The sequence below is a fragment of the Microcaecilia unicolor genome, chromosome 5 (genome assembly GCF_901765095.1).
Source record: "Microcaecilia unicolor chromosome 5, aMicUni1.1, whole genome shotgun sequence".
In the NCBI taxonomy this organism is placed as follows: domain Eukaryota; kingdom Metazoa; phylum Chordata; class Amphibia; order Gymnophiona; family Siphonopidae; genus Microcaecilia; species Microcaecilia unicolor.
In genome coordinates, this window is record NC_044035.1 from 86,496,420 (window position 1) to 86,512,445 (window position 16,026).

Below are 16,026 nucleotides of genomic sequence, written 5' to 3' on the forward strand. Positions count from 1 at the left end.
TGCTTGTGTAATAATTATTAAATGCTAATTAAAAAAAAAGAATTGCAGATAACAAAAACCATAAGGGCCCTGTTTACAAAGCCATGCTGTAGGCTTGCTAACTTTTTAGCGTGTGCTAATTTTTAGCACACTCTAACAATAGAGACACCCATTATAGTCCTATGGGTGTTTTTAGTGTTAGCGTGTGCTCATTTTTAGCACGCACTAATAAGTTTACGCGCCTACAGCAAGGCTTAGTAAACAGGGCCCTAAGAATCTCTTCCTTTCAAGGAATTATGTTTTGTCTTTAATTTGAAAGAATATTCAGTGCCAAATGTGATGTTATGAATTAAAAACCCCCCACATTATTTTATATTTTTTGTAAGGTGATCAAACAACTGAAGGCTAAATATGGTGACCTATACCGACAAGACAATGTCATCATGAGTGGTACTCACACCCATTCAGGACCTGCTGGCTACTTCCAGTATACTCTATTCTTGATTTCTGGCAAGGGGTTCATTAAGTCCACTTTTGACGCTCTTGTGAGTGGGATTATAAAGGTAGGAACATATTAGTGATGTTTATGAATGCATCTCTTCTTTTATATATAAACAAAGACACTTCTGTCACTGTAACATGATCAATACTGGTTGCCATAAGGATTATTTTATTTTAATATTGTAATATCAGTTACATTGGCGGTGCAAAGAAGCAGATCTAAATTTATATGTTGAAGAATTAATAGGAAAATCATCTTACTGAACGGGAAGAAACCCTTTTTATTTTTCTCTGTTTTATGATTTTCAGAGTATTGATCTAGCTCACCAAAATATGAAATCAGGAAAAATCTTCATCAATAAAGGTGATGTGGAAAACAGTCAGATCAACAGAAGTCCTTTCTCTTATCTACAGAATCCAGATGCTGAGAGAAGCAGGTGGGGAATAATGAGAAAATGATTGTGTCTGACCTGTGGTTTTAGTACACATGATGTTTATGTACATATTGCGGAAAATATTTAAGCAATGATCCCTAATAGACAGGGTATATTGATATCTAGAGAGGTTGATTAATTGACGTGACTCCTTTTATCCCAGATATGCCATTCATTGACCCTTAATGTTTTATCCAGTTTAAGATAAACATTTGTTTCCTTTACAATTTGTGAGGGGTTTATGCTAATTTTTCACACTTCATTTTAAAGTTCTCCTACCTAGAGAGCATACTGGCAGCTGACATTTGACCCTTCCCACAATGCAGCATGACTTGGTCCCAGTAGATGGGGTATCTAAACATTTATTTACACCCCAATGCACAGCAGTATTGCCTTGAGTCACGAATCTGGGTCTAAGTTAAAATTTTTAAAGATCTTCCCACAATATTTATATTCTGTAGGAGAATTGGTTTTTGGAGCACTTGGAGTTTTTCCTGTTTTGGGCTCATTTTAGTGTGGAGATATGTGCATAACATGTGGAGGGGCATAATTGAATGGCGCCGGCCAAATAGCTGGCTGGCCAACTATGTGGCCGGTGCCTTAAAGGGGCAGAGCCAACCGTATTATAGAAAAAAAAATGGCCGGCCATCTTTTCTTTTGATAATACGGTTGGCGCCGGTTAAATCTGAACATTTAGGTCAAATGGTGAGATCGCTGGGTTTAGAGATGGCTGGGTTCGGTTTTCAGCCATAATGGAAACCGGGCCCGGCCATCTCAAACCCGGCGGAAAACAAGCCCTTTGGTCATGGGAGGAGCCAGCATTTGTAGTGCACTGGTCCCCCTCACATGCCAGGACACCAACCGGGCACCCTAGGGGACACTGCAGTGGACTTCAAAAATTGCTCCCAGGTGCATACCTCCCTTCCCTTGTGTGCTGAGCCCCCGAAATCCCTCCCCAAACCCACTCCCCACAACTGTACACCACTACCATAGCCCTAAGGGGTGAAGGGGGGGGGCACCTAGATGTGGGTACAGTGGGTTTTGGTTTTTTTTTTGGAGGGCTCAATATTTACCACCACAAGTGTAACAGGTGGGAGGGGATGGGCCTGGGACCACCTGCCTGAAGTGCACTGCACCCACTAAATACTGCTCCAAGGACCTGCATACTGCTGTCATTGAGCTGGGTATGACATTTGAGGCTGGCATAGAGGCTGGCAAAAATGTTTTTAAAGTTATTTTTTAGGGTGGGAGGGAGTTGGTGACCACTGGGGGAGTAAGGGGAGGTCATCCCCGATTCCCTCCAGTGGTCATCTGGTCAATTGGAGCACTTTTTTGAGACTTGGCCCTAAAAATAAATGGACCAAGTGCAGCCAGCGAAATGCTCGTTAAAGCTGGCCATCTTTTTTCCATTATCGGGGGAAGCCAGCCATCTCGTAACCACGCCCCTGCCTTCTGTACCCTGCCTTGAAGTTTGGTCGGCTCAGCGACAGAAAGCAGTTGGCGCCGGCCAAAATTGGCTTTCGATAATACCGATTTGGCTGGGTTCAGGAGATCGCCGGCCATCTCCCGATTTGTGTCAGAAGATGGACGGCGATCTCTTTCGAAAATAAGCTGGATAGTGTTCTATAAGTTATGCATATAACTGTGAGTCTTGCCCAGACTCCAACAATGCATATGCCTATCCAGAGGCACAGCTGCTATTGAATGTGTCTGGCAAAATGCCCAGGGCTGCCCAATGGTAGGGGCATTGACAGATCTTGACATTTCTCACCCTCTCTCTCTGCCTCCTTGCAGGTCAAGTATATCCCTCCACGGGGCTCTCAAAATCTGCAAGGTAAACTGTTTTTGGCCAGTGGCTGCTAGGCCCTTTCCGCTGCCTCATCCTGCCCACAGGAAGTAACATCAGAGATGTGGGGTGTGGCAGTGGAAAGGCCATTGTGGCACCAGCTTGATGCATTCTGGCTGCCTCTGCTGGCCGCTGGCTACCTGCTGCAAATCTTGAGGACCCCGGGTGGCAGGGGAGAGGAGAGAGAGGAGGGTGTTTTAGAGAGTTACTGGGAGTTGTGGAGAGAGGGGGAGAAATGCTGGGCCTTCTGGGGGGAGGGGGGAAGAGGAGTGGTTAGAGATGCTAGACCTGTGGAGGAGGGAGCGTGGCAGAGGAAGAAAGGGATACCGGGCCTGCTAGGGGAGGAGAGAGATGGGTAAAGAGGCTGGGACCTGCATGGTGGTGGTGGTGGTGGTGGAGGTTTGAAACAGATGGAATAGAATGAGACCTGGGCAAGAAAAGGTGAGAGATGATGCTGGACTGAAGGGGGTGAATGGAGAGAAAGAGAGAGAGAGAGAGAGGGGGGGGGGGGGACACCTGAGGTGGAGAGATGCTGAACCAGTGGAAGGAGAGAGTGATCCAGTCTGTGGAGGGGGAGAGGGAAAGAGAAGGAGAGATGCTGGGCCTGGGGTGGGGTGTGTGGAAGGAGGGGAGAGCCGTGACAAGCTGGATAACCAGGAGGACTGGAGAAAAGATGCTGGGCACAGGAAAGTGATAGGGACATAGAGAGGGCAAGTGCTGAACATGAGGGGAGGATATCTATCTATCTATCTATCTATCTATCTATCTATCTATCTATCTATCTATCTATCTATCTAGCTATCTTCCGCAGCTTGGTATAATCCACGGTACTCACCCACGCTGATTACTGTAATAGTATCTTTGTTGGATGTAAGGCCCAAATCATGAAAAAACTTCAAACTGCCCAGAACACGGCAGCTAGACTTATTTATGGGAAGCCTAGATTTGAAAGTGCAACACCCCTCCGTATGAAACTTCATTGGCTCCCTATTAGAGAACGAGTCAACTTTAAGGCCATCACTCTAATCCACAAGATTATCCATGGAGTATCACCAAGTTACATGGTCAATCTATTAAACCTTCCGACCAGAAACATGTCAACATCTTCACGATCATACCTTAACCTGCACCTTCCCAACTGCAAAGGACTAAAGTACAAAACCTACCATGCATCTAACTTCCCCTACCTGGGATCCCAACTCTGGAATGCTCTACCCAGATACATTCGGTCAGTTAATGAATATCTTCCCTTTAGGAAACTATTGAAAACCCATCTATTCAAACAGGTTTACCCGAATGACTTGACCTACAATAAGCAAACATAAGCAACCTATCTATTTACCGGTTCAACTAATCATTAACAACAATGACTCAGAAAATATCTCCTACCAACCTTCTTACCCTCCATGCTCTTCCCAACTTCTCCTTTATCGCTCCACCTCCTTACCTATCCCTATCCTTTCTCTCATACCTCTTCTATCCCATTTACTCCTTGTTCATTTGTCCTATCACATACCTCCTTTGTTGATTCTGATACTACAGATTGTATTCTCTTGTTTCTATGTAAGCCGCATCGAACCTGCGATGAGTGGGAAAGCGCGGGGTACAAATGTAATAAATAAATAAAATCTATATCTCAGATGCATGTTGCAAACCCAATTTTAAAAAGCCTGGATGTAAATCAGTAATACATGCATATGGCAAGGGGGAATGATTTGGACAAAGGGTGAATATATTCCCTATTTCAGAAGCGATTGCACAAGTGATTAATTTCAGGATTAACAGCTGCCCCCACAGGAGAGATTATGGGAGGTTGCTCTCTTCATCCTTCAGAATTTTATTTTTTTTGGACCATAATCACTTGTGTTGCACAATTGCAGGCTCTGTACTTAACTGGCAGCACTTAGACATGTAGGTTTCTGAAATGGTAGATGTGCACATCTATTTGGTGGCAGCTAGATGCCCGCTCTATCTGTAACAAACTCGCCTATATCCAGGACCTCTTTATCTCGCGTCACCTCCATCTGCTCGCCATAACAGAAACCTGGCTCTGCCCTGATGACTCTGCTTCAGTCACAGCCCTGTGCCATGGCGGTTATCTATTTTCACATACTCCTTGCCCTGCTGGCCGTGGGGGCGGTGTTAGACTACTTCTCTCTCCCTCCTCCAGATTTCAACCCCTTCTTCCACCTCAATCTCACTGTTTTTCCTCCTTTGAAGTCCACTCTATCCGCCTTTTCTCTCCTCTGCCTCTTCGAATAGCGGTCATTTATCGTCCCCCTGATAAGTCCCTTTCATCCTTTCTCAGTGACTTTGACGCCTGGCTTGCCTTCTTCCATGATCCTTCCTCCCCCTCTCTCATCCTTGGTGACTTTAATATTCCTGCTAATGATCCTTCCAACTCTTATATTTCCAAGTTACTCGCTTTAACGTCCTCCTTTAATCTCCAACTATGCTCCACCTCCCCCACTCATCAAAATGGTCACTGTCTTGATCTCATCTTCTCCTCGAACTGTTCACCCTCTAGTTTCCTTGCCTCTGATCACCATCTTATAACTTTCACACTTAAATCTCCTCCCTCCCAGTCCCGTCCTATCTTATCTAATTTATCTAGGAATCTTCACGATCTTGACCCTTCATCTCTATCCTCCCATGTTTCAAACCTCCTCTCTACTGTGGCACCATCCACGTCTGTCAACGAGGCTGTTTCTTCTTACAACAATACTCTATCCTCTGCCTTAGACACTCTTGCACCTTTGATGACCTGCTATGTAAGGCGTACAAAACCCCAATCTTGGCTGACTTCTAATATCCGCTACCTACGTTCCTGTACCTGCTCCGCCGAACGCCTCTGGTGGAAATCTCGGGCCCTTGCTGATTTCTTACACTTTAAGTTCATGCTGACCTCCTTCCAATCTGCTCTTTTACGTGCCAAACAGGATTATTATATCCAACTGACCAACTCTCTTGGCTCTAATCCTCGACTTCTCTTCACCACATTGAACTCTCTCCTCAAGGTGCCTCCTCCCCCAACTCCCCCTTCATTATCTCCTCAGACCCTTGCTGAATTCTTTCACAACAAGGTTCAAAAGATAAACCTTGCTTTCTCTACCTCACCACTTCTCCCTCCACTAGTCCGTTCCCCTCTCTCTCCTTCCCCTCATTCCCTTTCCTCCTTTCCTGAAGTTACTATTGAGGAAACTACACTTCTCCTTTCTTCCTCAAAATGTACCACCTGTTCCTCTGATCCCATTCCCACCCACCTTCTTAATGTCATCTCTCCTGCTCTTATTCCTTTTATCTGTCACATTCTCAACCTCTCACTTTCCACTGCGACTGTCCCTGCTGCCTTTAAACATGCTATGGTCACACCTCTCCTTAAGAAGCCTTCACTCAACCCTACTTGTCCCTCTAATTACCGACCCATCTCCCTCCTTCCTTTTCTCTCCAAATTACTTGAGCGTGCTGTTTGCTGCCTTGATTTTCTCTCCTCACATGCTATTCTTGACCCACTACAATCTGGTTTTCGCCCTCTCCACTCAACCGAAACTGCGCTTACTAAAGTCTCCAATGACCTATTACTGGCTAAATCCAGAGGTCAATATTCCATCCTCATTCTTCTTGATCTTTCCGCTGCTTTTGACACTGTCGATCACAGCATACTTCTCGATACCCTGTCCTCACTTGGATTCCAGGGCTCTGTCCTTTCCTGGTTCTCTTCCTACCTCTCCCTCCGCACCTTTAGTGTTCACTCTGGTGGATCCTCTTCTACTTCTATCCCTCTGCCTGTCGGCGTACCTCAGGGTTCTGTTCTTGGTCCCCTCCTCTTTTCTATCTACACTTCTTCCCTTGGTTCATTAATCTCATCCCATGGCTTTTCCTACCATCTCTATGCTGATGACTCCCAAATCTACCTTTCTACCCCTGATATCTCACCTTGCATCCAAACCAAAGTTTCAGTGTGCTTGTCTGACATTGCTGTCTGGATGTCTCAACGCCACCTGAAATTAAATATGACCAAAACCGAGCTTCTCATTTTCCCCCCCAAACCCACCTCCCCGCTCCCCCCCGTTTTCTATTTCTGTTGATGGCTCTCTCATTCTCCCTGTCTCCTCTGCTCGAAACCTTGGGGTCATCTTTGACTCTTCTCTCTCCTTCTCTGCTCATATCCAGCAGATTGCCAAGACCTGTCATTTCTTTCTTTACAACATCCGTAAAATCCGCCCCTTTCTTTCCGAGCACTCTACCAAAACCCTCATCCACACCCTTGTCACCTCTCGTTTAGACTACTGCAATCTGCTTCTTGCTGGCCTCCCACTTAGTCACCTCTCCCCTCTCCAGTCGGTTCAAAACTCTGCTGCCCGTCTCATCTTCCGCCAGGGTCGCTTTACTCATACTACCCCTCTCCTCAAGACCCTTCACTGGCTCCCTATCCGTTTTCGCATCCTGTTCAAACTTCTTCTACTAACCTATAAATGTACTCACTCTGCTGCTCCCCAGTATCTCTCCACACTTGTCCTTCCCTACACCCCTTCCCGTGCACTCTGCTCCATGGATAAATCCTTCTTATCTGTTCCCTTCTCCACTACTGCCAACTCCAGACTTCGCGCCTTCTGTCTCGCTGCACCCTACACCTGGAATAAACTTCCTGAGCCCCTACGTCTTGCCCCATCCTTGGCCACCTTTAAATCTAGACTGAAAGCCCACCTCTTTAACATTGCTTTTGACTCGTAACCACTTGTAACCACTCGCCTCCACCTACCCTCCTCTCTTCCTTCCCGTTCACATTAATTGATTTGATTTGCTTACTTTATTTATTTTTTGTCTATTAGATTGTAAGCTCTTTGAGCAGGGACTGTCTTTCTTCTATGTTTGTGCAGCGCTGCGTACGCCTTGTAGCACTATAGAAATGCTAAATACTAGTAGTAGTTAGACCCTGTCCACATGAATGCTCCCCTTGTAATCATGCTGTATGCAAGTTGTGCTAAGATTATAGAAAATCACTTAGCGCTCAACTAGCACTTATGTATGAATCTGTATTATCATGTATGCAAGTGCTAGTATTGTATAATCTGAGCACTTAAATGGTACATCCATCTAGGCGTTCATGCTATAGAATGAGGGGGGTGTATGTTTGGAATGAATACAGAAAAACCAGGTATAACCTGGGGCATCTTAGTCAAACATATGAGCTATACATAAAGCACTGATGTTTGTAGCTTCTACATGTAGCTTAAATAGAAACATAGAATAATGTAGGCAGATAAAGACCATGTGGCCTATCCAGTCTGCCCATCCATGCCATCTACTCTCTTAGAGATCCTATGTACTTGTCCCAAGCTCTCTTGAATTCAGATATTGCTTTCGACTCCATCACTTCCACCATGAGGCTGTTCCACAAATTCACCAACCTTTGTATGAAGTAGTATTTCCTCAGATTACTGCTGAGTCTATCCCCTTTCACCTTCATCCTATGCCCTCTCATTCCAGAGCTTCCTTTTAATTGATAGAGACTTGCCTACTTTGCATTTATGTCGCATACATATTTAAATGTCTCCATCATATCTCCCCTCTCCCGCCTTTCTTCCAAAGTATACATATTGAGATCTTTAAGTCTGTCCCCGTACACTTTATGATGAAGATCACTGACCATTTTAGTCACCACCCCCTGAACCGACTCCATCCTGTTTATATCTTCTTGAAGGTGCGGTCTCTGGAATTGTACACAATATTCGACATCAGAATTCACCAGAGTCTTACACAGGGGCATCATCACCTCCTTTTTCCTACTGGCCATTCCTCTCCCTATACACCCAAGCATCCTTCTAGCTTTTCCATCGCCTTTTCTACCTGTTTGGCCACCTTAAGATCATCACATATGAACATACCCAAATCCTGTGCCTCTTTCATGCTTCTACATATATCTCTTATATATATATATATATATACACATTGGTGCTTGCTATGTGTTATTCTGTACAGGGCACACATCCCTTATAGAGTACCGCTTAGTGCAGATTCCTGCACCTAACTTTAGGTGCCAGACTTAAGTCTGCTGAAACCAGGTGTAAATGCTGGCACCCAGCTTAGGCACACTGAGACTATATTCTCTAACTACACGTGCAACATTTTGGAATGCCCCTGTCATGCCCATGGTCATACCCCCTTTTGAATTATATACTAGCAGAGCTAGGTGCCATTCCTTATAGAAGAGCATGCAACCAGATGTGTATGCAGATCCTAAGTGGTGAATTAACTTCAATAATTGGTTGTTAGCACCCAATTGTTGGCAGTTAAGGGCTTGTTAATTAATTTGCATAATTAGTTTGCATCCACAAATCTTGGCACCATATATAGAATCCGGGGGATAGCGCTGCTGAGTGTAAAACGATTTGAGAGTCTATATTAAGTATTTTCAAATTACTCCCTTGATATCTTCTCAATATTGGGTTCACATATATACAATATTCCCCGAATTCTATAAAAGTCATTAAAAACTTCATGCGCAATTTGCACATTCAATTGAGTTGAATAATCAGTCAATTAGTGTCAATAATTGAGAACAAGCAATTATTGGTGTCAACTGGATTTAGTTAAAATGTATTTCTGTAAATTTAGGCGTGGGATTTGTGCATAAATTTTACATGTGTGTCCAATAATGGGGCATGGCCATGGGAGAGGCATGGGCAGATCAGGTGTGTTCCTTGAATTTACACATGTTGTTATAGACTAAAGGAGATCTGCACCTAATTTAGGTGTTATTTATAGAATAGTGCTAAGTGCTATTTTTTCGGTGCCAATTTTTTAGATGCCATTTACAGAATGTAGTCCTATTTGATAACTATACACCTGTCATGCTATTTCCTACTTAATTCCATGTTGACACTTATTGCCAAGATATTAAAACACCTAATGCCTCTCTTTCACTGTGCAGGTACAAGTCAAACACAGATAAAGAAATGGTAGTATTGAAGATGGTGGATAGTAACAATCAACCACTTGGAATAATCAGGTAAGTCCTTGAGCTGGTTTGTATTTTGTTTCTTTAAATAGCTTACTTAGAGAGTCTTTTACAAAGGCATATTAGCATTTTAGTGTGCGCTAATGATTAGCGTGTGCTAAATGCCTGAGACGCCCATAGGAATTTAGCACATGCTTATTTTTAGTGTGCACTAAAAACATTAGTGTGCCTATGTAAAAGAGGCCCTTAGTTACCTAACAAATGGCTTCTTTGCTTTAAAGAACTTAACAAAGTTAATTGGGGGGGAGGGGGGGTGATGTGCGGTGTGTATATTCAATTTTCAAACAGTTCATGGAGCTCAGAACTACACAGCTGGTTTTGACATGCAAGCTTTATGCACATCATGCACGTGTTCTAAGAGAAATGACAAAAAGCAGAAATGCAGGGTCCCTCTGTAGCAAGGGGGAGGGGGTAAAAACAAAGGCCTATCATTGGCAGATAATACTCAGAAGTGACAGGGAGGTGGGATTGGGTATAGGGTTGGTTTGATCTGTGAGGGAGATTAAACTGGGAAGGAGAGCTGTCAGGGGAGGGATTGAGACTTTGAAGGGAGGAGGATTGGGCAAGGGAGGGGAGATATTAGGGAAGGGATTGAGACTTCAAGGTGGAGATCAGACTGGAGGGCAGTGCACTGTGGCAGCACTTTCTCCAATAGTGGTTGTGCTTCCGGACTGCTGTTGCTCTAACAGCAGGCATGACAGTGGACAGTACTAATCTGTGTGCTAGCTGTCACTCCGGACCACTCCTCTGCTCCACACCATCATAACCCCACCCATATTATGCAGCTAGTGTGGGGTTTTTGCCGTGGTTTTAATGACCAATAGCTGTTAGTATGGGTCTACACTTTTTCTTGGTTTGTGCTCCTCTCACCCTCTGGTGGCCAGAACCAGTGGCTGCCATAGACTTTCCAGACTCTCTTTTCGGTCCGGTCCAGATATTGTAGCCCTCCAGTCTTGCTTGGAAGTTTGGCAGCTAGCCTCACCCTTAGCTGCCTTAAGATTGCTGTAGCTGAGCCTCAGCTGCTGATGGGCTTATTAGCTACCTGGAAACTTTCTGCTTGGCCTTTGCAACACCAAAGGTCCAGGTTGGTGTTTGTGCTTAGTGCACTTCTGCCTTGTCTTGCTTAGCCTTGTTTCTTGGTTAGTGTCCCTAGTCTGTATTCTTTGCCTGTTTGAGTCTCCTGAATCCTGTCTTGAATCCAGTCCAGATTGCTCCTTCCTTGTCTGCTTTTGGCTTCCTTTCCCTTCTAGTTGTGAACCTTGTGTTTGTTTTCTGCTTGCTTGAGACCCTGTACCTTGAACCCTGTTCTAGCCAAGCTTGTGTTTGTTTCCTGCCTGTTTGAGACCCTGTACCTTGCACCCTGTTCTAGCCAAGCTTGTGTTTGTTTCCTGCCTGTTTAAGACCCTGTACCTTGTACCCTGTTCTAGCCAAGCTTGTGTTTGTTTCCTGCCTGTTTGAGACCCTATATCCTGTACCCTGTCTAGTCAAGTTTGTCTTGATCCACTCCATCCAGTAAGTCCTGCCGGCTGCCTGCACCTAGGGGCTCAACCCCTAGGGAACGGCGGTGAAGTGCAGGTGAAATATTGTCCAGTCACGCTAGTTCCTGTATCCTGCTTGAGAATCCTGTATTCTGTCCAGTCCTAGTTGGTGGGTTTTTGCCTGCTGCTGCCGCTCCCTGTCAGCAGCCCAAGGGCTCACGATTCCAGACTTATCCTTGAGAACCTGACACACTAACATGTGATGCATGGTGAAACCCATGATAACTATTATAGCACTTTCATAAAAGGGCACCATTTTTTTAGGTAAGTAAAGTTATACTCAAATTACTTTACAAATCTTTTGCAACCATATCTCTGTAATACTGAAATATCCTCTAGAATATTTTTGCCTCAATGAGGAAACCAGGGTTTTGGCAGTGCTATGTATTCTCTTCAAAGAATGACCTTTTCTGTCATTCTGTCAAGGCTTTTTGCCTTTTTGTTGAATTTTAGTCCGTTTCATTTCTTTCTCCTTGGGCTGCAGCCTATTTTACTGCTCATGGTTTTACACAGTTCCTACATTCTTTTACTGTGATATATGTTGACTTCCCCTTTCTTACTGTACACCGCCTTGAGTGAATTTCTTGCTGCATTGATGGTACCACTTAGTCATATGCTTAAAGGGGAGAAAACAACTAAAAGGACTCAGATTTAATTCAATACTGTAGGTTATCTCTTTTCTAGGAGTACAATAGAAGCTTTAATATGGTAATTCTATATCTGGGCATCTACATTTAGGTGTCCTGAGACTGTGTGGTAAGAGCCTATTTTATAATGGAAACTGCGGCAAAAGGCGGGGTATAAATGTCCTAAAATAAATAATAAATAAATAAACTAGGTGCCAAGGTTCTGTTATAGAATTCTAGTGTAACTTGGCATGCCTAACATCGTTGAAGAGGCAATGTGAATATTTTATCAGCATTTTATCAGCACTTTGCAGCACTTTGCACTTTCACTTGAGCAGAAGAAAAATATTAAAAAAAGAAGATATATCAATTATGGAGTGAGCTGACGTTACAGCTGCAGCATATTCTACTCGGATAGCACCCAGCACTCCCGAGCTAAGTACCAGCTTATTGAACTTTTTTAGAACACTAATTTCAATCATTATTAAGAGTGGCAGGTAGGGAGGGCATGCAGTGCTATGATGCGGGTAATGGTGCCAATAGCTCAGCTATAACTCAGCTCATGCACCTGGTTCTGAGCACTGTTTAATCATTTAGCTATACTGCTGATTTATAGTAGAAATGTTATAGTGATTAGTTAATATATCATGTAGGGTTTCTGTTCTTTATTGGATGCCTAACATCCAGCCAGGGACAGAATGACCATTTGGGCAACTGGGCAGTGCCCGAGGGTTCAGAGGCTTTAGGGGGGTGCAGAGGCTCTACCCGGTTGCCTGCCACTGCTGCACACAACAACCAACCCCCTTGGTCCCACCTTGAAGTGCCCTGGTGGTCTAGTGGCTTCTGCAGGAGCAGGAAAGAACAACACTCTTTCCTGCCTGGCTCTGCCATGTTTTAAAAATGGCTGCTGAGACTGTCGAGACCCACAAGACTACAACAGGCAGTCTTAGCACCCATTCTGAAAACACAGCGGAGCTGTTCAGAATAACGGTAACGGCCAAGAAAGAGTGGGGTTCTTTCCTGCCCCTGAAGAAGCCACTAGACCACCAAAGCTCTTCAAGATAGGACAGGGAAGGGCCCACTGAGGCTTGGGGGACTGTAGTGTGCAGAAGGGGGGACGGCAGCTGCGGCAGTAAGGGGGCTGCAGTGTGTGGGAAGGGATGCTGGCAAGCTGCGGCAGGGGATGCCAAATCACCTTTACATCCCGGGGGCCCAGGTTACTGTCAGTCCACCCCTGCATCTAGTTAGTGTAAGTGCGAGAACCTAAATATGGCAGTGATGCCATTAACTCACAGTATTCTGTAAGTTAGGTGCATAAATGGAAGCCCCACCTATGCCCCACCCATGCTCTGCTTATGTGTACAGCCCTTGTAAATACGCCCTATGCAACATTTAAAGAATTGCACTTTGGTGGAATATTGGAATACACTATATATATGTGCACATATGCTAGTACAACATTTATGCATAAGTACATAAGTGTTGCCATACTGGGACAGAACGAAGGTCCATTAAGCCCAGCATCCAGTTTCCAATGGTGGCCAATCCAGGTTACAAGTACCTGGCAAGATCCCAAAACTGTACAATATATTTTATACTGCTTATCTTGGAAATAAGCAGTGGATTTTCCACAAGTCTATCTTATTAATGGCTTATAGACTTTTCTTTTAGGAAGCTATCCAAGCTTTTTTAAAACCCTGCTAAGCTAACAGCTTTTACCACATTCTGTGGCAACGATTCCAGAGTTTAATTATACGTTGAGTGAAGAAATATTTTCTCCAATTCATTTTAAATTTACTTCTTTGTAGCTTCATTGCATGCCCCCTAGGCCTAGTATTTTTGGAAAGAGTAAACAAGCGATTCACGTCTACCCGTTCCACTCCACTCATTAATTTATAAACCTGTATCATATCTTCCCTCAGCCATCTTTTCTCCAAGCTGAACCCTAGCCACTTTAGCTTTTCCTCAGAGGGAAGTCGTCCCATCCCCTTTATCATTTTCATTGTCCTTCTCTGTACCTTTTCTAATTCTACTATATCTTTTTTGGGATGTGGTGACCAGAATTGCACACAGTATTTGAGGTACAATCATACCATGGAGCGATTCAAAGGCATTATAATGTCCTCATTTTTGTTTTCCATTCCTTTCCTAATAATAATTAAGATTCTATTTGCTTTCTTAGCCACCGCCACACAATGAGCAGAGGAATTCAGCGTATCATCAACGATGACACCTAGATCTCTTTCCTGGTCGGTGACTCCTAATGTGGAACCTTGCTTCACATAACTATAGTTCGGGTTCCTCTTTTGCACACGCATCACTTTGAACTTGCTCACATTAAAAGTCATCTGCCATTTAGATGCCCAGTTTCCCAGTCTCGTAAGGTCCTTGTATAATTTTTCACAATCCTCTTATGATTTAACAACTTTAATAACTTTGTGTCGTCAGAAAATGTAATTACCTCACTAGTTACTCCCATCTCTAGATCATTTATAAATATGTTAATAAGCAGTGGTCCCAGCATAGACCCCTGGGAAACCCCACTATCTACCCTTCTCCATTGAGAATACTGACCATTTAACCCTACTCTCTGTTTTCTATCTTTTAACCAGTTTTTAATCCACAATAGAACACTCTCAAATTTCCTCTGGAGTATTTCATGAGGTACTTTGTCAAATGCCTTTTGAAAATCCAGATACATAATATCAGCCAGCTCACCTTTATCCACATATTTGTTCACCCCTTCAAAGAAATGCAGTAGATTGGTGAGGCAAGATTTCCCTTCACTAAATCCATGTTGGCTTTGTCTCATTAATCCACGTTTTTGAATATGTTCTGTAATTTTGTTCTTTATAATAGTCTCTACCATTTTGCCCGGCACTGACGTTAGGCTCACCAATCTATAATTTCCTGGATCACCTCTGGAGCCTTAAATCAGCGTTACATTGGCTACACTCCAATCTTCTGGTACCACTCTTGATTTGAAAGATAAATTACATATTACTAACAATAGTTCTGCAAGTTCATTTTTCAATTCTATCAGTACTCTGGGATAAATACCATCTGGTCCAGATGATTTGCTACTCTTCAATTTATCAGATTGCACCATTAGATCTTCCAGGTTTATAGTGATTTCATTCAGTTTCTCTGACTCCTCAGCTTTGAATACCATTTCTGGCACTGGTATCTCTCCCAAATCATCCTCGGTGAAGACCGAAGCAAAGAATTAATTTAATCTCTCCGCTGTGGTTTTGTCTTCCCCGAGTGCCCCTTTTACCCCTCAGTCGTCTAGCGGTCCAGCTGATTTTTTTTGACAGCTTCTTGATGTTAATATACTTAAAAAAGTTTTTACTATGTATTTTTTTTTTTTTTACTTCTAACGCAATCTTTTTTTTCAAAGTCTCTTTTTGTCTTCCTTATCAGCACTTTGCATTTGACTTGCCATTCCTTATGCTGTTTCTTATTATTTTCAGTCAGATCCATTTTTGAAGGATTTTCTTTTAGCTCTAATAGCTTCCTTCACCTCACTTTTTAACCAGGCTGGTTATCGCTTTCTTCCTTCCTTCCTTCCTTCCTTCCTTCCTTCCTTCCTTCCTCCATTTTTAATATATGTAAAGTGCAGGTAAATGTTAGCACCTAGTTTATAGTAAATTTCCCTTTAACGCATGCTGATATGTGTATATCTCACAAGATCTGTCCCCTTATTCTTTGCAGCTGGTTTGCAGTCCACCCAGTCAGCATGAACAACACTAACCATCTTGTAAGCAGTGACAACATGGGTTATGCATCATATCTGTTTGAACAAGAGCAGAACAAAGGACAACTGCCGGGTCAGGTCAGATGATTTATTTTCAGGAGATTTTGCAGTAGGCTGAAGGTTCAGACAAAAAGAAGAAAATAACATTAATTTCTGAAAATGATTAACTGACTGTAGCCCTTTAATTGTAATGGATGGGGATATATGGAAATATTCTCATTAGTACTTACAGGTCCCTACATGAAAACAAATCATCAGAGGGCTAATTCACTAAGAGACCTTTTTACTAAGCTGCCTAACACAGCAAAAATGGCCTAAAGCAAG

The 16,026-nt window shown here is 43.4% G+C and overlaps 1 protein-coding gene across 4 annotated transcripts in view; it reads left to right on the top strand.

Moving 5' to 3' along the window:
* Positions 1 to 16,026, top strand: part of LOC115470142 (neutral ceramidase-like) — a 160,602-nt gene that overhangs the window by 56,130 nt on the left and 88,446 nt on the right. For all 4 annotated transcript variants that reach the window (XM_030203090.1, XM_030203091.1, XM_030203089.1 and 1 more), the window contains 4 exons: positions 366 to 542; positions 790 to 917; positions 9,695 to 9,772; positions 15,660 to 15,780. In XM_030203090.1, coding sequence (XP_030058950.1) covers positions 366 to 542; positions 790 to 917; positions 9,695 to 9,772; positions 15,660 to 15,780 — 504 coding nt within the window. The remainder of the gene's footprint in view (positions 1 to 365; positions 543 to 789; positions 918 to 9,694; positions 9,773 to 15,659; positions 15,781 to 16,026) is intronic.